The 21,794-nt window shown below is 43.7% G+C and overlaps 1 protein-coding gene across 3 annotated transcripts in view; it reads right to left on the minus strand.

Annotated features, from left to right (window-relative positions):
* Positions 1–21,794, minus strand: part of ERAP1 (endoplasmic reticulum aminopeptidase 1) — a 540,616-nt gene that overhangs the window by 477,936 nt on the left and 40,886 nt on the right. For all 3 annotated transcript variants that reach the window (XM_069225890.1, XM_069225880.1, XM_069225900.1), the window contains exon 2: positions 4,614–5,193. In XM_069225890.1, coding sequence (XP_069081991.1) covers positions 4,614–5,158 — 545 coding nt within the window. In that variant the 5' untranslated portion in view covers positions 5,159–5,193. The remainder of the gene's footprint in view (positions 1–4,613; positions 5,194–21,794) is intronic.

Consider the following 21,794-nt stretch of genomic DNA (forward strand, 5'->3'; position numbering starts at 1 on the left):
TTTGTATAGGTAATTTACATGTTGAACTAATTTAATTATTTTAACATTAGTTCCTATGAGTTGCTTTCTATGCCTCCATTGTTTCTTTTGGGTGTGTGTTAGAGTACCTGTGAGTGGCCCTACATCATGCTCGAGTACCTTTTGAAGTGTAGTTTGTGAATTGTACAGATTTTACTCTTTTGTGGGTGTTTGTATTAGCACGTCCCTCCCTAAACCATACTTCGAATTCCTTATACACCCTCCCATTTAGAAGTAAGAAATCCCTATTTTTCAGCCACTCGTCTTGTGCTTTGGATATTTACTACTGTTGAGTACAAATATGTGTAAGGAGATTGCCACCACTGTGGTGGAGATCTCCACATAGAAAAGATTTTGAGACGCAGAGACAGAGGTCAGTGCACATGGATTTGAGAACGGCATTTTGTAGTACTTTAGTAGCACTGTGTAGTCCTACTTTCTGTATTATAAAATGCAGCTTGTGAGAAGGCCCCCAAAAAACTTAATTTGAAGATTTTTCTGACAGAGAATTTCACCTACAATTGGTGAAAATCACAAAATATACTTGATGTTCTGCACTAATAAGTATATATTTAGAGAAAAGAGCACAGTGCTGCTAAGGAAGGAGAAACAAGCTAGCCATAGGGAAAGTGGTGGGCAGCTAAAATGTATGCATTCATAACTATTTCCAATGTGTTTCCACCACATTTGAACACAGAGATTTACCCTTAAAAAATCTGGAATACGTGTCCATATGTTGTACACTAGATCCCACAACAGCCCATATTTTCTACAGATGTAGTGAAAGGGATTTGTTCACATATAAATACGGGTGGAGAAAAATATAAAAACCATATATGTGTTTGCAATAAGTAATTCTACTTGGCTGTCCAACCTGCCCTATCAAGCCACATAACCACGTGTAAGAGAGTAAGAATTTGCATGTTTATCTATAATTTACGTTGGCAAACAAGTTCCTGTATGACATTTTGTGCAGTCCACTAATTCTCAGAAACAAATTTAGCTGTCAGGAGGAAATCTATCATGGAAAGATATCTGAATGTTTCCAGACTGCAAATATTTAAAATCCCCAAAACAGGGCTAGAACTGTTTAATGATTTTAAAACTTAGAAAATATTATCTTAACAGCTTCAAACCTCAATCACGCTCAGCACATCTTTATTTCCTTCAGTTTCAAAATATCTTAAATTAGAAGATCCAAATGTATAAATAATATGAAACTACTTACTTTGATTTTATATACATAAATTAATAAGTACTGGAACATTTTAATACATTCCGTGAAAAAAAATCTAAACAAAGTTTTGTACAGTAACACTTCCAACATTTTGTAAACTTAAACTTCTACATATCTTTGTAACTAATTCAGCTTTTAAACATCAGTAAAAGTGATGTAATGTCCGCTCGTTAAAAATACACTAACAAACAACTTTTTTTTAAATAATTCAGAGATGTTTAACTCAAAGTCTGAAACTAAAATTATTTAGAAATTTTTGCAGCTTTATTTTTTTGAAGTTCTAGTTTTGTTTTAGATATATAATTTTCTAGCTATGAATTCTTGCCTTTTTACATATTTTTCCAGTTATTGATAAGGGCAGAGTCAAAAGTTACATTTTTAAACAGTTACTTAATACAGCTTGATAGAGTTTATTTATAGTCTAGTAGATATGTGTTCTATAGCTCCACATATGCCACTTACCTAGCTTCTTAGAATTACTTGGTGTCTATGATTGTGTCCTGGTAGTATGCACCAATTGTTACAGGGAAGCAGACATGCTCAAGTCGTCGCCTCATGAAAATTTAGTGTAGAAAAACACTAAACATTTTTTTTTTATTGTGAGAAAGAATTTGGGGCAAAAACTTACATTGTCACTCGAACACTCATGAGAAATTCTGCCAAGCATTTCTCATCATTCAGAAACTCAATTAAAAATAACGAACGAATGATTACAAACTTCAACAAAATCATGTGATATTCAGTGCCCTCTCTCAATACGAACATACATATTTCTTTCTCCCAACTTTCGAGTTATGACATGTCCTGGTTTCAGTGTTGTGGTACTTAAAAACAGTTTTACTAAGCCAAGACTTAGGGGTCCACTATATAGATGGACAAAGTAATACAATACTGATGTACATTAACCAAGCTGTTATAAGAGATAAAGTACCCCCTGCTGTACAGTATAAGGTTATTGCAAGTCACCAAGGCATTCCATAATCATATAGCAGAAAGAGGCCAAAAGTTGAGTTCCTCTATTAGGCTATGGAACTCTGAGGTGACTTACAATATCCCTATTATGTACACCAGGTGGTTCTCTATCCCATATATTTTACATGATCACAACATCAACTTTCCCGCAAACTACTTAAAACCTTTGGTGCAAAGCTCTTTCATATGAAAGAGAGAGCATGTGTGCAAACATGAAAAATAAAATCAAAACCTCTAGTGCAAAATTAAACATCAAAAATTGTTAGATATTTGTTGCAAACAGATATTAGAAGTAGTTCAATACAAGTCAGTTTATTTTTTTTTAAACAAAACAGTTGCAGTTGCTCGGAATGTGTAGAAACATGCAGAGGCAGTTCCTCCTATGGAGCTTGGGAGCGACTCCCCCCCCCTACTGTGAGCAGCCGCAAGTCGTAATTTTAATTTTTTTTAAACGTATTTTACTTATCTATCAAATTATTTTGTCAGTCACAACGCCTTAACGTTTGACAGGGCTGTAACAATCCTTTTGATTGTCAGACTGCAGACAAAGGCTAAAATAAGTGCGCATGTTGGATTGAACAGATTTCTTATTGCGACCAGCCCAGCATGCGCACCTGAGGCTTCTTGAACCGGCGATGTGTTAGTGAGCCAGTGGGAAGACAGAAGAGCCTCCTGGTCTCCTTTGGCACACTGGATTCACCTGCTCTAACCAATCCTTGCGTGGGTCTCAAGCTGTATACTGTAACAAACAGCATGATAACAATGCAAAGACTGGTTCTGATTACGGAGCTTTGGACCTATGCTCAAAGATAGAACGGTCTGGAGAATGACAGAACATGGTCAATCACTGTGTGGTTTTATTTTGAAGTCAAGCAATGATTGACAAAGAACAGAAATATGAGCAATCAAGAGATGCTCTTCCCCTCACGTGCAGCACCCTTTATGGCAGTGAGCAGGAGGTAGTTAACCAACATGTTTTCTGAAGTACTGTGTTTCCTCCCAAGAATGGGCATTAGGGCTCCTCTGGGAGTAGGTACCGAATTTGAACCACTGTAAGTCAAGTGGCAACAGATATGCAAAGGTATGAATGTATTCATTTATACTGCATTTACACTTTGGAGAGGCACTGAAGCACTGTGTGGGCATTACATGCTAATTTACATTCTATTTTTAGTCATGTTTCGGTTTGAGGCGATTTATTTCAATAATGAAAGCCAGTGATCTGCCATCACGGTTATTTTCCTCTTTCTTCACCTAGACATACGATTAAAGAAAATAGGAGTCAATTAAAAAGGGGTGAAGTGTTACCTCAATAAGTACAGCAGCCTTGCTATGGATCATTAAGATAAGCAAAAACTGAACAAGTCGCTTATAAAGTTTAGAAGCTGGGAATACAGAACCTGTTTACTGGTATGCTGAGTAAGCTCTCGTGATATTACAGGCTTCCAATTTTGAAAGAGAAGTGAACAATTAGTTCTGACAACTACAATCGAAAATGTGCTCTTTTGTAATGGATCAATGGGCCTTCTTATTTATTTGCGTCCGTGGCTGCTGTGCTGAAGCTATCGGAAAACCTGCACTAAATAGATTTATTTTGATCCAATGTGTAGCCTGAGAGCTGAAAAGCGCACAATTTGTACTAATGGGCAACCCCCGGCCTTGATCTTCTGGGATGGCTCTGCCTTGTTGTTGAGATCATTTCTTCTTAAACATAGATGTTATATTGAAGGTAGTGAGGGGACAGACATATGGGTGAAGTGATATATTCGTTTTTGTAACAACATTAAACGCTGGAGTCCGATAATTGCTCTTGCAAACAAAAAAATGGTGCAGGAAGGATAATGTACCAAGACAAGTGATACTGCAAACATGCAAGTTAGCTGTAAGGATCATTTTGGGTTGGAGGCTGATCACCAGCAGGGTCCCCCTATGATGCACTGTCTCGCTCGCCACAAGGCACTTGCCCCACCCCTTTCAAATGTCACCAGCCACCACTTGACACATGCAGAAAGATTCTAGCTTTTCTGTACCTAAGGAGTGCAAAAAGTAAACACGTTCTCTGCTTGTCATTGGGAGCTAAAAAATATATCAGCAACATTCCATTTTTGTTGCTGTAAACAGCTGCTTCAATTATGCTCAGTGACCTGACCTGCTTCACCTCGGCTGCTGACTCTGGCATTGTGACCTCAGAACTCAACTACAATAACCTTCTAATAGTCGAGTGCTGATGGCATTTCTTTATTATTCCCGATTTGGTGCATCACAAGTCACGGATTATAAAGAAATTAGTGACTGCAGTTTATACGGGGATTACAAAAAGCCATGTATTATATTTTGATATCATTTTCAACTTTGAATTTTAAAAATTGTGTTATCTTGATTTTACCTTACTTCTCCATCCTGGGTTCTATACCGACTTATGTAAAAGCCACGGAAACTCTGGGAACAATTTGCAGTGTACGAAAGAATCACGGAATAGTTCTGCCCAGCAAGCAGTGGTTCGGTAACCAGAAGAGCAATCTGTTCATTTGCAGGATACTCCAGGACTCTCAGTTTAGGCTCCTGTGATCCAGTAGTTCTTGTTATGATAGCCGATGTGATGTTCAAGTATTTGCTGTGCAGAATGATTGCACTGGTTTGCCTTTTTATCGTAATTCCTATTTTGGTGATTCCAGTGAAAGTAAGAGTGGTGAGATTAGGATGGATGAGAAGCTCATAATGTGAAGGGACCACATGATCAGGTAGTCTCATCTTATTCCATGGAAATGGCTCACCATTGCTGGAGGTTGGAAGTGCTTGTTCACTCTTCTCGTCTGGTTGTGCATTGCTCATTGAGGCTGCATTCACCTGTACATTGATGATCCATACACATGTAAGTATTGAATAGACAAAGTGATTCTTTTTAAATATAGGTGGTATACGCATGGCCATCACTTCCCCGGCTCACAGCAATATCTGCTGACAACCTAAAAAGAAAAATAAAGCAATTAAATGCAAACTGTTTAACAGGGAAATAGGATTTTATGGCTTAGTATGCAAATACCCTTATTACCGTCATCCAAGTAGCAGCATAGACAAACACAGCATTGTGACATCAAAAGTATGGATTAATAACCTGGGCAAACATTCTACCCTAATAATTCTGCTTTCAGCTAAAGGCCAACACGGGAAACTGGTTTGTGTAGCAAGTGTACACTTGGATTTAAGCCTTGGTTGCAAGAGTGCTGAATAATTCTCACCTCCCTGCAGAAATCCTGTTAGTGAAGGGGTTGCAATTAAAAGCTGAGCGAAGTTTACCACACCCGGTAATAACAAGGTGCAATAAAGTCCCATTTCAGCAAAATGCACTTTAAACTGTTTTGCATATCCATTGTTTGGCATTTGAAGCTCTTGCTTTTGTAATTTTCCACGTGTTAAGGACTGCAACTGGGTCCGCAGCACTAACTGCGGCTAGGTTATCCTGCTCGAGCTTTGTCTGGCTCATGTTTAGGTCGTCCTAAGTCCATCTTCCAGTCACGACTGTGGGAATCCAGCCTGCAGGACTTCAGTCAGAAAAAGGAAATATGTTAAACGTTGCAGGTCAGCATCTTCCTGCCGGCTGTAAAGACACAGCTTTCTGCAAGGGTACCACAGATTCTTATTTAATGGTTCAACTCACCTCATCTGTTAGATGGGACGTAACTGGTGTTAGAAGAGTCTGATAGCTAGCTTGGAGAGTCATAAATGTTTCAGTGAACAAGGTAATTGTGAAATGTGTTGCAACCTGCTGGTCAGTGTTCAGTTTGAAAGAGAGGTGTTTTGGGATCAACATGATGCAGGCTTTGCATAGAAGTTCAAGTGGTCCCTCAGTGTAGCAGGGAATGATGCAGTCCACTAAGCAGTCTAAAAAAACATGTCTGCCTGGCAGCTGTGCGCATTCATCCAGGCTAATGGAGGAATTTACCCCACAATTTGAAAGTACAAAGGATTTGCAGAGCACTTGCCCCCACTTTAAGTGCAGCCTGAACAATAGTGATGGGACTGAACCAGAATCGGAGGATGTAACCAACAAGGACCATATCTGATAGTGAAGTCTCAGATGCAAAGTCCCATTGGGATTAATCGATGAAGTTCACAGGAGCTTGAGATTATCCCACAAAACTGGCATCCAGCAATGCTTAGTACATTTAGACGCATCTTTGGAAGACTAAGCCTGATGAACCATATTTGAGCCATGACTCATCAAATCTCTCATGCTGTCACTGGAAAGCAGAATATCAGAAACTAACCATTAAGGGTAGGGTGCCTTTACTCCTGACAGACCCAGGTTTTTGACTTTCCTCTCCAGATATTCACAAAAAGGGGGATGCAGAAGCCTTGGAAAGCCTGTCAGAAGAAACTATTGCACTAATCAGAACCTCTCTCAAAACCTCAGGAACTGTCATAGGATGCGGTTGGATTTTGAGGTCCTGTAAGTGAACCTCTAGAGCCCAGCATATTCTTTCAAACAAAGGTGTTTGGTGAAAGTGCGAGGAGAGGGACAACTTCCATTTCCCTGGTCTCTCAAGTATGAAAGTGTTATTTCCGGTACATTGTTGCAAAACAAGGCTGGCTCCTCACTGTGTCATCCTTGTGTAGTGAATCCTAGTTTGTTTTAATGAAAATCAGGAGTTCGCTTAGACTTTTGGCTTGCAGACTCGTGCCCGGTCACCTAGTGACTTTTACCCTACTTAGCTTGCTCTGTTTTAGCACATTTATTGAATTATATCTTTTAAGACGGCTGCCTTGTTTTTAGTTAGGCCTATGTTTTGGTTTCACGTTATCAGCGCCACCGTGCTAAGGCGTCAATATCAAGCGACAAAGATAAACAACCCATAGGTGTTCACATTAGGTACATTCCCTCTTCACGCCTTACAGGGAATCGTTTATATAAATTATAGTGCCAAGCATGTCTTGTTATCTATTGTTTGGGAACAGACCTAAATTAGGGGTCCGAGCTGATCTGTATAAATGCACCTCACTTAGACAGATAGTCAGAAGGATTCCGACCAGATGCCATCGCTGCTATCGATGCTGCACAACGCCTTGACACTGACCCAGTCTTCGTAACCCTACGGAGTCTGAGCTAAAGACATCAATCCAAGGTAACAAGTGTTGGGGGGCTCTTCTCATGGACATGGCATTGGCAGATTAGGTTTAACACACCTAGCTCTCTTTCAGGTTAGAGATTAGGTTCACATTATTAGGGTATTGGGACATATTTCACATCTCATGTCATTTCATGTCATTGCAAGATGGTGGGTGCCTTTGTATTAATTACTCTTGTCTTTACCATTCTGTTTCTTGCATTATTCATTATCCTAACCATTGCAGCAACTGCAGTTATGTTAAATAAAACCTATTGAAACCTTACTGTATCTTCTTCCTTGCCTGTGTTTGATTGAGACATGTTATTCATGTGAGAAAGGGATAATCTCTGTTTAACCACAACACTCCTGAGATGTCACACTCTTGAGTCCATGCGTGAAGGCTGCCACAAATCACCTTTTACTGTTTGGGTTTTTGGTGAGGTGCTGCTAGTGATCCAGGAGGGTTGGGACAACAGTTGCGAATTGTAGGACGGGCATAGTCACCTACAAACATAAGTATTGTCATCCTTGAACCATCAATCTTGCCTAGAGCCTCAGGGCATTGCAGCTATGAACGAGCCTCCCAGTTCAACACACACTCTGGACCACTACTGTACTTTCCTGGGAGAAATAACTTGGAGAAACTAAGGGGAAAAAGCCTTTTCAAATGTCATTTTATAGTTTTTTTTGGTTAATGTGTTTTTTTTGTAAAGAAGAAAGTGTGGATTCCATGCATCAAATGACTGCAGTTTAATGGCTGCTCCCTTTACTGCTATTAAAAAATCATGTTCACCTTTATCGAACTATATTCCACTTACAGGGGAACAGTTAGGGATTTTGAATATGAATGACTACCAACTACATACGTTTCCATTCACTTTTGATTGCTACAGTTCACCAAGACAAGACAAAAATGGGAATTCTTCCTTTCATGCTTCTGCAAGCTTTTTTAATCAGATACCAGGTGCTAATGACCTAGACAAGATAGCCTTTAAGTATCAGAATGCCCCAACACTAAGAACTGAATTAAGAGTCAGATGGAGCAGTACCACAGGGTGTAATACTGCTTGACTTGATCACAAATGATATGATGTTCTCAAGAGTGGTGTAAAGAAATGGCTCCCTGTTGCAGTTACCCCCCACTTTTTGCCTGATACTGATGCTGACTTGACTGAGAAGAGTGCTGGGACCCTGCTAACCAGGCCCCAGCACCAGTGTTCCTTCACCTAAAATGTACCATTGTATCCACAATTGGCACACCCTGGCATTCAGATAAGTCCCTTGTAACTGGTACTTCTAGTACCAAGGGCCCTGATGCCAAGGAAGGTCTCTAAGGGCTGCAGCATGTCTTATGCCACCCTAGAGACCCCTCACTCAGCACAGACACACTGCTTACAAGCCTGTGTGTGCTAGTGAGAACAAAATGAGTAAGTCGACATGGCACTCCCCTCAGGGTGCCATGCCAGCCTCTCACTGCCTATGCAGTATAGGTAAGACACCCCTCTAGCAGGCCTTACAGCCCTAAGGCAGGGTGCACTATACCATAGGTGAGGGTACCAGTGCATGAGCATGGTACCCCTACAGTGTCTAAACAAAACCTTAGACATTGTAAGTGCAGGGTAGCCATAAGAGTATATGGTCTGGGAGTCTGTCAAACACGAACTCCACAGCACCATAATGGCTACACTGAAAACTGGGAAGTTTGGTATCAAACTTCTCAGCACAATAAATGCACACTGATGCCAGTGTACATTTTATTGTAAAATACACCACAGAGGGCACCTTGGAGGTGCCCCCTGAAACTTAACCAACTATCTGTGTAGGCTGACTGGTTCCAGCAGCCTGCCACACTAGAGACATGTTGCTGGCCCCATGGGGAGAGTGCCTTTGTCACTCTGAGGCCAGTAACAAAGCCTGCACTGGGTGGAGATGCTAACACCTCCCCCAGGCAGGAGCTGTAACACCTGGCGGTGAGCCTCAAAGGCTCACCCCTTTGTCACAGCCCAGCAGGGCACTCCAGCTTAGTGGAGTTGCCCGCCCCCTCCGGCCACGGCCCCCACTTTTGGCGGCAAGGCTGGAGGGAACAAAGAAAGCAACAAGGAGGAGTCACTGGCCAGTCAGGACAGCCCCTAAGGTGTCCTGAGCTGAGGTGACTCTGACTTTTAGAAATCCTCCATCTTGCAGATGGAGGATTCCCCCAATAGGGTTAGGATTGTGACCCCCTCCCCTTGGGAGGAGGCACAAAGAGGGTGTACCCACCCTCAGGGCTAGTAGCCATTGGCTACTAACCCCCCAGACCTAAACACGCCCTTAAATTTAGTATTTAAGGGCTACCCTGAACCCTAGAAAATTAGATTCCTGCAACTACAAGAAGAAGGACTGCCCAGCTGAAAACCCCTGCAGCGGAAGACCAGAAGACGACAACTGCCTTGGCTCCAGAAACTCACCGGCCTGTCTCCTGCCTTCCAAAGATCCTGCTCCAGCGACGCCTTCCAAAGGGACCAGCGACCTCGACATCCTCTGAGGACTGCCCTTGCTTCGAAAAGACAAGAAACTCCCGAGGACAGCGGACCTGCTCCAAGAAAAGCTGCAACTTTGTTTCCAGCAGCTTTAAAGAACCCTGCAAGCTCCCCGCAAGAAGCGTGAGACTTGCAACACTGCACCCGGCGACCCCGACTCGGCTGGTGGCGATCCAACACCTCAGGAGGGACCCCAGGACTACTCTAAGACTGTGAGTACAAAAACCTGTCCCCCCTGAACCCCCACAGCGCCGCCTGCAGAGGGAATCCCGAGGCTTCCCCTGACCGCGACTCTTTGAATCCAAAGTCCCGACACCTGGGAGAGACCCTGCACCCGCAGCCCCCAGGACCTGAAGGACCGGACTTTCACTGGAGGAGTGACCCCCAGGAGTCCCTCTCCCTTGACCAAGTGGAGGTTTCCCCGAGGAACCCCCCCCTTGCCTGCCTGCAGCGCTGAAGAGATCCCTAGATCTCCCATTGACTTCCATTACAAACCCGACGCTTGTTTCTACACTGCACCCGGCCGCCCCCGCGCTGCTGAGGGTGAAATTTCTGTGTGGGCTTGTGTCCCCCCCGGTGCCCTACAAAACCCTCCTGGTCTGCCCTCCGAAGACGCGGGTACTTACCTGCAAGCAGACCGGAACCGGGGCACCCCCTTCTCTCCATTCTAGCCTATGTGTTTTGGGCACCACTTTGAACTCTGCACCTGACCGGCCCTGAGCTGCTGGTGTGGTGACTTTGGGGTTGCTCTGAACCCCCAACGGTGGGCTACCTTGGACCAAGAACTAAGCCCTGTAAGTGTCTTACTTACCTGGTTAACCTAACAAATACTTACCTCCCCTAGGAACTGTGAAAATTGCACTAAGTGTCCACTTTTAAAACAGCTATTTGTGAATAACTTGAAAAGTATACATGCAATTTTGATGATTTGAAGTTCCTAAAGTACTTACCTGCAATACCTTTCGAATGAGATATTACATGTAGAATTTGAACCTGTGGTTCTTAAAATAAACTAAGAAAAGATATTTTTCTATATAAAAACCTATTGGCTGGATTTGTCTCTGAGTGTGTGTACCTCATTTATTGTCTAGGTGTATGTACAACAAATGCTTAACACTACTCCTTGGATAAGCCTACTGCTCGACCACACTACCACAAAATAGAGCATTAGTATTATCTCTTTTTGCCACTATCTTACCTCTAAGGGGAACCCTTGGACTCTGTGCATACTATTCCTTACTTTGAAATAGTGCATACAGAGCCAACCTCCTACATTGGTGGATCAGCGGTGGGATACAAGACTTTGCATTTGCTGGACTACTCAGCCAATACCTGATCACACGACAAATTCCAAAATTGTCATTAGAAATTCATTTTTGCAATTTGAAATTTTTCTAAATTCTTAAAAGTCCTGCTAGGGCCTTGTGTGTTAAGTCCCTGTTTAGCATTGTCTTTTAGAGTTTAAAAGTTTGTTAAAAGTTTGAAATTAGATTCTAGAATCAGTTTTAGATTCTTTAAAAAGTCTTCCAACTTTTAGCAAAATAATGTCTGATACAGAGATGAATGTGGTGGAACTCGACACCACACCTTACCTCCATCTAAAGATGAGGGAGCTAAGGTCTCTCTGTAATATCAAAAAAATAACCATTGGCTCCAGACCTACCAAAATTCAGCTCCAGGAGCTGTTGGCAGAGTTTGAAAAAGCCAACCCCTCTGAGGATGACTTCACAGAGGAAGAAATGAGTGACTTGGAGGGCAATTCCCCCCTTCCAGTCCTAAATAGGGAGACCAGGGCCTCTCAAGCCCTGTCTCCAAAAATGATAGTCAGAAATGTTGCTTCCCTCACAGGAGGGTCCAGCATTTCTGAAATCACTGAGGATGCTCTCAGTGAAGATGACCCCCTGTTAGCCAGGATGGTCAAAAGATTGGCTTTGGAAAAGCAGCTCCTAGCCATAGAAAGGGAAAGAAAAGAGATGGGCCTAGGTCCCATCAATGGTGGCAGCAACTTAAATAGGGTCAGAGATTCTCCTGACATCCTAAAAATCCCCAAAGGGATTGTAACAAAATATGAAGATGGTGATGACATCACCAAATGGTTCACAGCTTTTGAGAGGGCTTGTGTAACCAGAAAAGTGAACAGATCTCACTGGGGTGCTCTCCTTTGGGAAATGTTCACTGGAAAGTGTAGGGATAGACTCCTCACACTCTCTGGAAAAGATGCAGAATCTTATGACCTCATGAAGGGTACCCTGATTGAGGGCTTTGGATTCTCCACTGAGGAGTATAGAATTAGATTCAGGGGGGCTCAAAAATCCTCGAGCCAGACCTTGGTTGATTTTGTAGACTACTCAGTAAAAACACTAGATGGTTGGTTAACTGGAAATGAAGTGTGTGACTATGTTGGGCTTTATAATTTGTTTATGAAAGAACACATTTTAAGTAACTGCTTCAATGAAAAGTTGCATCAGTATCTGGTAGACCTAGGTCCAATTTCTCCCCAAGAATTGGGAACGAAGGCAGACCACTGGGTCAAGACTAGGGTAACCAAAACTTCCACTGGGGGTGACCAAAAGAAAGGAGTTACAAAAACTCCCCAGGAGAAAGTGGGTGACACTAGAAACAAAGAAAAAGAGTCCTCTGTAGGCCCCCAAAAACCAGAACAGGTGGGTGGGCCCCAAGACACAACCCAAAACAAAGGTGGGTACCAGGGTAAGAACTGGGATGCCACTAAGGCCTGGTGCCACAACTGTAAACAGTCTGGGCACCACACCAAGGACACTTCTTGTCCCAAAAACAAACCCCAGAACAAAATTCCTGGGGTAACCAGTGTAGCCATGGGAGATGACTCCTCAGATGAGGAGGTCTTCCTAGCCTTCAACTGGAAACAGGGCCCAACAGGTGAGTTGGAGATTCCAGAGGGAAGTAGACACTTCCACCACCTACTGGTGAATGGAATCCCAACCACTGCCCTGAGAGACACTTGTGCCAGTCACACTATTGTGCATGACAGGCTGGTGCTCTCAAACCAGTACATCCCAGGTGAGACTGCCAGGGTAAGAGTTAGCCTAGACAGGGTCACTAAGAGGCCTGTGGCTTTAGTGCCCATAGAAGTGGGTGGCACTCTTAGCTGGAGAAGGGTAGTAGTCAGTACAGACCTCCCCCTTGATTGTCTCCTTGGAAATGACTACCCAGAGGTTAGTCAGAGCCCAAGAGAGGAACTGGTCCAGTGCCAGTCCTCTCCCAAGGATTCTGGAAGTCCTGCCTCTGCAGTAAATGCAAGCAGGCCCCAGAAGAAGAAGAAAAGAAAACAGAGTAGGAAGGGTGGACAACCTTTAGCCAAGGTTACAGCAAGCCAAGGAGATTCTGCTCCAGTAGGGGAGAACTCCAAAAATGGCCCTGATAAAGTCCAACCTGACCCACAAGAAGTCCTGGCTAGTCAGGCAACTGTTAAACCTGAGTGGGTGGCTCCTCAGCTAACAGAAGAAAGAGTGGAAGAAGGGTGTTTACTACAAGATGTGGTAACCCCCCACTCTAATACAGCAGACAGGCAACCTGAACCCAAAGAGGCCTGTAACTTAGCCCCTTCCCTTTTAGGTGAAGAGCTAAAGGTGTGGTTCTGGGCACTGACAGCTGTCAGTGGCCTCTGCTGGGTGTTAGCCTTTATGGCTGCACTATCCTTAGCATGGTGGTCTGACCCCATGCCAAATAGCAAGTTAGGCCCCCTGACCCTATTGGTCATGGTGGGGTTACTCCAGCTCTGGGTAACCTCTCTGGGTAAGCTAGGGGTAACCCTGGCCAAGATAAGGTTAGCAGAGGTGGATACCTCTAAGACCAAAATAGAAAGAATGGGTGGAGACATTGAAGAGGCAGACAAGAGGCAATTCAGACTAGGTCCTATCACTGTGGAAGTAGGTCAGTTCCCCAAAGGGAATGACCTGAACAGAAGGATGTAAGGCAGAGTAGGCCCTGCAACTAACCAGCCTATTTCTCCTACTCTTCCTCGCCAGACAGACTAGGAAGACTCTCCCAGCTTGGGCTGAGTCTCCTGGCCTGTGGGCTGGGGGGGGCTTGTGTAAAGAAATGGCTCCCTGTTGCAGTTACCCCCCACTTTTTGCCTGATACTGATGCTGACTTGACTGAGAAGAGTGCTGGGACCCTGCTAACCAGGCCCCAGCACCAGTGTTCCTTCACCTAAAATGTACCATTGTATCCACAATTGGCACACCCTGGCATTCAGATAAGTCCCTTGTAACTGGTACTTCTAGTACCAAGGGCCCTGATGCCAAGGAAGGTCTCTAAGGGCTGCAGCATGTCTTATGCCACCCTAGAGACCCCTCACTCAGCACAGACACACTGCTTACAAGCCTGTGTGTGCTAGTGAGAACAAAATGAGTAAGTCGACATGGCACTCCCCTCAGGGTGCCATGCCAGCCTCTCACTGCCTATGCAGTATAGGTAAGACACCCCTCTAGCAGGCCTTACAGCCCTAAGGCAGGGTGCACTATACCATAGGTGAGGGTACCAGTGCATGAGCATGGTACCCCTACAGTGTCTAAACAAAACCTTAGACATTGTAAGTGCAGGGTAGCCATAAGAGTATATGGTCTGGGAGTCTGTCAAACACGAACTCCACAGCACCATAATGGCTACACTGAAAACTGGGAAGTTTGGTATCAAACTTCTCAGCACAATAAATGCACACTGATGCCAGTGTACATTTTATTGTAAAATACACCACAGAGGGCACCTTGGAGGTGCCCCCTGAAACTTAACCAACTATCTGTGTAGGCTGACTGGTTCCAGCAGCCTGCCACACTAGAGACATGTTGCTGGCCCCATGGGGAGAGTGCCTTTGTCACTCTGAGGCCAGTAACAAAGCCTGCACTGGGTGGAGATGCTAACACCTCCCCCAGGCAGGAGCTGTAACACCTGGCGGTGAGCCTCAAAGGCTCACCCCTTTGTCACAGCCCAGCAGGGCACTCCAGCTTAGTGGAGTTGCCCGCCCCCTCCGGCCACGGCCCCCACTTTTGGCGGCAAGGCTGGAGGGAACAAAGAAAGCAACAAGGAGGAGTCACTGGCCAGTCAGGACAGCCCCTAAGGTGTCCTGAGCTGAGGTGACTCTGACTTTTAGAAATCCTCCATCTTGCAGATGGAGGATTCCCCCAATAGGGTTAGGATTGTGACCCCCTCCCCTTGGGAGGAGGCACAAAGAGGGTGTACCCACCCTCAGGGCTAGTAGCCATTGGCTACTAACCCCCCAGACCTAAACACGCCCTTAAATTTAGTATTTAAGGGCTACCCTGAACCCTAGAAAATTAGATTCCTGCAACTACAAGAAGAAGGACTGCCCAGCTGAAAACCCCTGCAGCGGAAGACCAGAAGACGACAACTGCCTTGGCTCCAGAAACTCACCGGCCTGTCTCCTGCCTTCCAAAGATCCTGCTCCAGCGACGCCTTCCAAATGGACCAGCGACCTCGACATCCTCTGAGGACTGCCCTTGCTTCGAAAAGACAAGAAACTCCCGAGGACAGCGGACCTGCTCCAAGAAAAGCTGCAACTTTGTTTCCAGCAGCTTTAAAGAACCCTGCAAGCTCCCCGCAAGAAGCGTGAGACTTGCAACACTGCACCCGGCGACCCTGACTCGGCTGGTGGCGATCCAACACCTCAGGAGGGACCCCAGGACTACTCTAAGACTGTGAGTACAAAAACCTGTCCCCCCTGAACCCCCACAGCGCCGCCTGCAGAGGGAATCCCGAGGCTTCCCCTGACCGCGACTCTTTGAATCCAAAGTCCCGACACCTGGGAGAGACCCTGCACCCGCAGCCCCCAGGACCTGAAGGACCGGACTTTCACTGGAGGAGTGACCCCCAGGAGTCCCTCTCCCTTGACCAAGTGGAGGTTTCCCCGAGGAACCCCCCCCTTGCCTGCCTGCAGCGCTGAAGAGATCCCTAGATCTCCCATTGACTTCCATTACAAACCCGACGCTTGTTTCTACACTGCACCCGGCCGCCCCCGCGCTGCTGAGGGTGAAATTTCTGTGTGGGCTTGTGTCCCCCCCGGTGCCCTATAAAACCCCCCTGGTCTGCCCTCCGAAGACGCGGGTACTTACCTGCAAGCAGACCGGAACCGGGGCACCCCCTTCTCTCCATTCTAGCCTATGTGTTTTGGGCACCACTTTGAACTCTGCACCTGACCGGCCCTGAGCTGCTGGTGTGGTGACTTTGGGGTTGCTCTGAACCCCCAACGGTGGGCTACCTTGGACCAAGAACTAAGCCCTGTAAGTGTCTTACTTACCTGGTTAACCTAACAAATACTTACCTCCCCTAGGAACTGTGAAAATTGCACTGTGTCCACTTTTAAAACAGCTATTTGTGAATAACTTGAAAAGTATACATGCAATTTTGATGATTTGAAGTTCCTAAAGTACTTACCTGCAATACCTTTCGAATGAGATATTACATGTAGAATTTGAACCTGTGGTTCTTAAAATAAACTAAGAAAAGATATTTTTCTATATAAAAACCTATTGGCTGGATTTGTCTCTGAGTGTGTGTACCTCATTTATTGTCTAGGTGTATGTACAACAAATGCTTAACACTACTCCTTGGATAAGCCTACTGCTCGACCACACTACCACAAAATAGAGCATTAGTATTATCTCTTTTTGCCACTATCTTACCTCTAAGGGGAACCCTTGGACTCTGTGCATACTATTCCTTACTTTGAAATAGTGCATACAGAGCCAACCTCCTACAAGTGGGAATACTGGACTCTCTTTAATTGACAGGACGTGCTGTTATTTTTGGCCAGGGTTTGGGGGCAGGATGCAATGCCCCGCTCTACCAGATCCATCCTTCCTCTTCTCATCCCTCTCCTGGACCCTTCATCCTATGCTACACAGAAGCCTATACACACATTCACTACCTGCTTAAAGCAAGTAGAAAATGTGCGTGTTAACCACCTCAGAATAGGGAACACTATGCAGAATCTCACAAGCTAACTAGGTGTCCACGTAATTATTTCCCCTTCCAAGTTTAACTCGTAATAGACAGAGATGCCAGCCGATAATGCTAATTCCAGCCACTAGGGCTCTCTGCATGAATTCTGCCTAACTCATTTTAAGGGCTCAAGTCTACTTACCAATATGGTTACAGACCACCTTTAAGCTTGTAGATTGCACATCAGTCAGGAGATGTCAGTGGTTTTATTGTGACTGTTTCTATGAGCCATTATATGCCCTCTCATAGTTCCAGCATTCATGTGAGGGCATTCTCACAGGTCACAAGTGCAGTGGTGGTGCTGCCCAACACAACATTGTTGACTGAGATTCTGAGATTGTATGCCCAAAGAAAAATGGTGCAGCACTTTGGTTTCCATTGCCATCAACTGCAGAGATGATGTAATCCTGCAAGATGAGATCAAAAGACTGAGCTCTCACTGTACTATTTTGGGACACAGGATAAATTGGAACCACTGCCAAACTGCTCGGCATGTTCTTCTAAGCAGTAGTAGTGTAGCAATTGATCTGTGCATGCTCGTGTGTGTTGCTGTTGATATTCCATGTACCAAGGTTCATGAGGAGATAGTGGTAGTGAGGCTAAGAAAGGTATTTGCTAATCGTTAGGTTTTCTAGTAAGCAGTCCCGGCCCAGCTCTTTCTCATGTGAAAAGTTACATTCTGATAGGGTGTGGTTATGTTTGCTTTGTCCAGAACACTACAACTTCAGTCAAAATGTATTTATTGTCCGAAGACTGAGTTTTACTGACTGTAGTATTGGGGTAACCATCTGACAAGGTTGGCTACATTTGAAAAAAAGTATACATGAAGAACTATATATAAGAACAATATCTGGATGTGAAGAATATAAATGCAAATAAGACAACTATTTCTGCCTCTGAAAAAACATGATCCTATTGCATTCTGAAATAAGTGTGGTCGTGAGCAAACACCAAAGTGCAAATCAGCAAAGAACAAGTCTTCTTTAACAGATCAAGAGATCATAAATGTTATGCTGTGGTGTTATGCTCTGTAAACATTTGAGATGAGTGAGAGTTCCATGCAGAACTTAAAAATGATTTCTCAAGTTTGATAGCAGTTACATATTTAAATATGTGCTTTCTGATTACGGATCCAGTTACCAGTTTGATACATCTAAAAACATAAGAATTGTTATAGACTATGAGTGAAAGATCATAAGGTCGGGGGAAGAACATTCCACTTATTTTCTCCTTCATTTTCTTCTAGATGCCGCTCCAGTAGCAGCCTCTTTAATTCCCTTCCCCTAACTAGGTTAGTCAGAACCTGTTTTATTCAAGTGCAGAGTCTTTACTGAGAGAAAGTGGGATTCAGGACATGTGCTATCCCAGAATAATGAGGGCTTAACAAACGTTGTTGGTTCAGAAAATTAAGTTCTTGTGTTTCCAAAGAAGTTTGGGTACAGACTGATCAAAGACCTTCGGTCATGTCGCTGGACTTGCTTTTTATGGAGGCTCAAGTTCAGTCTTGTTCAATCAGTCCCATAATTCTGACTTGCGTTCCTTTAAAAAATACAAAGTCTTTCTACACATCCATGGTTGCTCTTCATTACCCTAAGAGTTAATTTTTGAAGATATAGGCGTTTTATCACAGGATATGAAAGTTTGTTTAACAAACATTTTTTGTACAGATATCCATACTTTTTATGAACTGTGTGTACTCTCCCATATTCATAATAAGGTACATCACTTTCAAACTTACATTCCTTCCTTACACTTATCTCACCTTGATATTTTTTCAAATTTATATACATTATATCATAAAAGCTAGCAACCTCTGTATTTAAAAATATTAAGCCCAACATTTGTTGTAACTGTTCTATTGCAGTGGTAAGCATTTATTCATCAAAATTAGTATGTTTCACTAATGTTTTTACCAATTGCAGTGAGGATTATCTGAACTCAATTTCATAATCTTTATAGGACGTTGAGATGACTTCAGCACAATTATGAAAAACGTAAGAGGTGCAAACCCATAGGAAAGACAGTGTTGTCTATTTATTTCTTGAGAGATATCTCCTCTCTTTACTTATGAATCATGTTATGTTTCAGTTTTATCACCGGTACCAATTTGGATTGTCTATTACTACATCCATCAGATTGACACCTATCAGCTTTGACTCCAATTGAATCATGCTGCTGTTTGATTTTAAACATAAATGTTGATATAGCTTTTCCTGATTTAATTGACAGGGCATCTGCCATCATAATGTAACAGAGAACAAGAACAATAGGTCTTTCAGAGTTATTGAACTGAGCTGTCAAATATAATCAATGTATTCCTGTTCAACATAAGTGTTAGGAAGTAACACACCTTCCCATAATCAGAAAATAATATGGAACTAATTCATCACAAAATAGTAGAGTTCTGAGCATAAATACAGACACAAGGTGCTTCAGAAAAAAAGTGTAAAACTGCGACGTGCACATGCAATGTGAGAAAGTAATAATGATATAACATGACAACTCAATCAAAAGTAAGTTATTGATTGAATCAAAACGTGGTGCGTGGAAAAAGTATTACAGAATTGACAAATAACACACAGCATGAATAATTTGCAGGAGAAGTTGAATAATCAAATTAAAGTGGACGTTTCGACTCATGGAAAGACTTAACAGGATCTGCATCAGGACCACAAAATGGAGACACTAGGGCCAAGAAATACTGTGGGCAGTTAAGGATAAATTTCACCCACTGAAAGGAATACTGAAATGTGGTTCAAAGATTGCATATAAACTTGACCAGCCTAATGATGTGATAGGCACAAAATAAAAAAAAGAAACAAAAAATACTTGTAGTATGGTCCCAAAGAACTTTAGTACAACTTAGATAGCCAAGAACTCAAGGTCATTACTATCCCCCATGTGTCATACCAAACATAGCTGTATTAGAGCCCACCCTCCTATGCGCTTGTCCCTGAGAATCTGAGACCCAGGAAGTGGGAAGCAGAGGATCCAAGGGCCAGCATCTGGTGAAACCTAACCCAGCGAGACTGGAGGAGAGATGAACGCCCTGGTTGCAGCTATGCTGGCCTTTCCTACGGCACAGGAGAGGCACAGCAGAGCCCCCATTCTCAGCCTGACAGTGGAGTGGAGTGGAGTGGAGTGACAGCAGCGATAACTGAAAGGAGGCTCGGAGGCTCTCCTTGGCTGCAAAATGAGTGTTAACCCTTGAAGGCGTGGTATGTAGGAGCAGTGTTTGGTTTTCTGCACCACTGAGTCCTCCCTCTTTGGGGAGGCAGGGTGAGTAGAATGTGTGGTAGGGCGTGAGAAGCTTGGACTTAGCTCTTACCTTCTCAATGGGGATCAAAGGAGTTTGGTTTTGAGCCCATCAATAAATTGGACTTAATACATCTCCAAGAAGCACACCTCCAAAAGAAGCAATAGTAGCTATAGTACACAAGCATGTGGGTGGTGGTGGTAATAATGCTTCATGGTAGAAGGAGTACAGAAGGACCAATTCCTTTTTCAAAACCTCAATAACATGACAGGCATTCTTGAATCAGATTTGAAATGATCCTAAAACAAGTCAATTGATTCAAACAAGGACTTCTTGGTTTGTGAGATAATTAACTCTTGGAAAATCAACAGTTATTCTTGCTTGCTAAAAGATCCATCTATGTCTCACAATTGTCTGATGCACTTTTGGTGCTACCAGGAGCCACAAGGTACTTTAAGTTCCAAGAGCAGGAAGGAGCAGTGGAGAGGGCCCCTCCCATTGCCATCCCAGCTCCATATCTTGGGGTGGATTCCTGCTGTGAGGGATGCACTTTTAGTTCTACTAAGAGCTAGAAGAGACAATAGGCTCCTTATGCGTCTCTGGTGTTGCTGGAGGTGTCGCCCTAATTTGTTTTTAACATGACTGTATTTATGACTGTATCTATGTTTGTCAACAAATTTCCTGGGCCTAAGCTTCTTTCATTGTATTGCAGTCGACCTAAGTCAGGCCAGATTTCCTGTTCTTTGAGATTATAGGCGCATGTTTTATTTTAGATAAGCACTGTTTCCATCTAAGTCTCTTTACTATGCCTAACATAAGCACAGAAAAGAAGAAAACATCCACCCAAAAGGCTCTACCCTGAAGTATTTTGTGGCCTGGTCCATGGGTATAATTTCCAAATAAATAGACTTAGCTGAGAGGCAGCTACCCCTAGATAACAACAGACGATTGCCAGCTACACCTGGGGAGACGGCAGCAAGCCTCGTCAGGGCAGGGGAGTTGACAGATACTTATCACAAGTCTAATAAGAAGACTGTGGAATTGGATCTGTCAACCAGGAGTGATTACTGACCTCAGATGAAGCATAAAAAAAAGAGAAGGTCAGGCTCAGAAATCCGCTGCCACGCTTAATAACTAACAATTCAATTGAGGGCATCAGTTTGGTTACACCCCTAGGTAGAGAGGGAGGGAATGTGCTGACACTATTTTTGCAAGATTAAGGTGTGACTGAGTCCTGCTTAAGCCCTTCAGTGGAGCATTTAGGTCATATAGAGGGCCAATTAAGAGCTTGGGAGTTAGTCCTACTCTAAGCTCTACTCAAACCTTAGGAGGGGAAGCAAAGGTTCCATGCACGTCTACAGCTCCAGCTTCTGCTGTTGGCAGGTCAAATATCTCCAGGGAAAGTTGGCTGTTGTTACGCTCTCAGTTGCCCCCTCACCCTCAAAGCTCCCATGGCAGATCTTACTCTGGCTCTCAGTTGCCCTTTATTTGCCACTGGTGAGAGGGAGGAGTCTTTAGATAACAACAAACGCATAATAACATCTTCTAATGTATTAAACAGTAGATCGGTTAACAAGGGCATGAGGGCTTATGGAGACACCAGGGAAAATTAAATCCCTTCCTCTGTGTCTCACCCTTCTCTCTTTCCATATGCTTGCCCCTACAGTACAATTCTAGTAAACATT

This window comes from Pleurodeles waltl, chromosome 1_1 (genome assembly GCF_031143425.1).
Source record: "Pleurodeles waltl isolate 20211129_DDA chromosome 1_1, aPleWal1.hap1.20221129, whole genome shotgun sequence".
Taxonomy (NCBI): Eukaryota; Metazoa; Chordata; class Amphibia; order Caudata; family Salamandridae; genus Pleurodeles; species Pleurodeles waltl.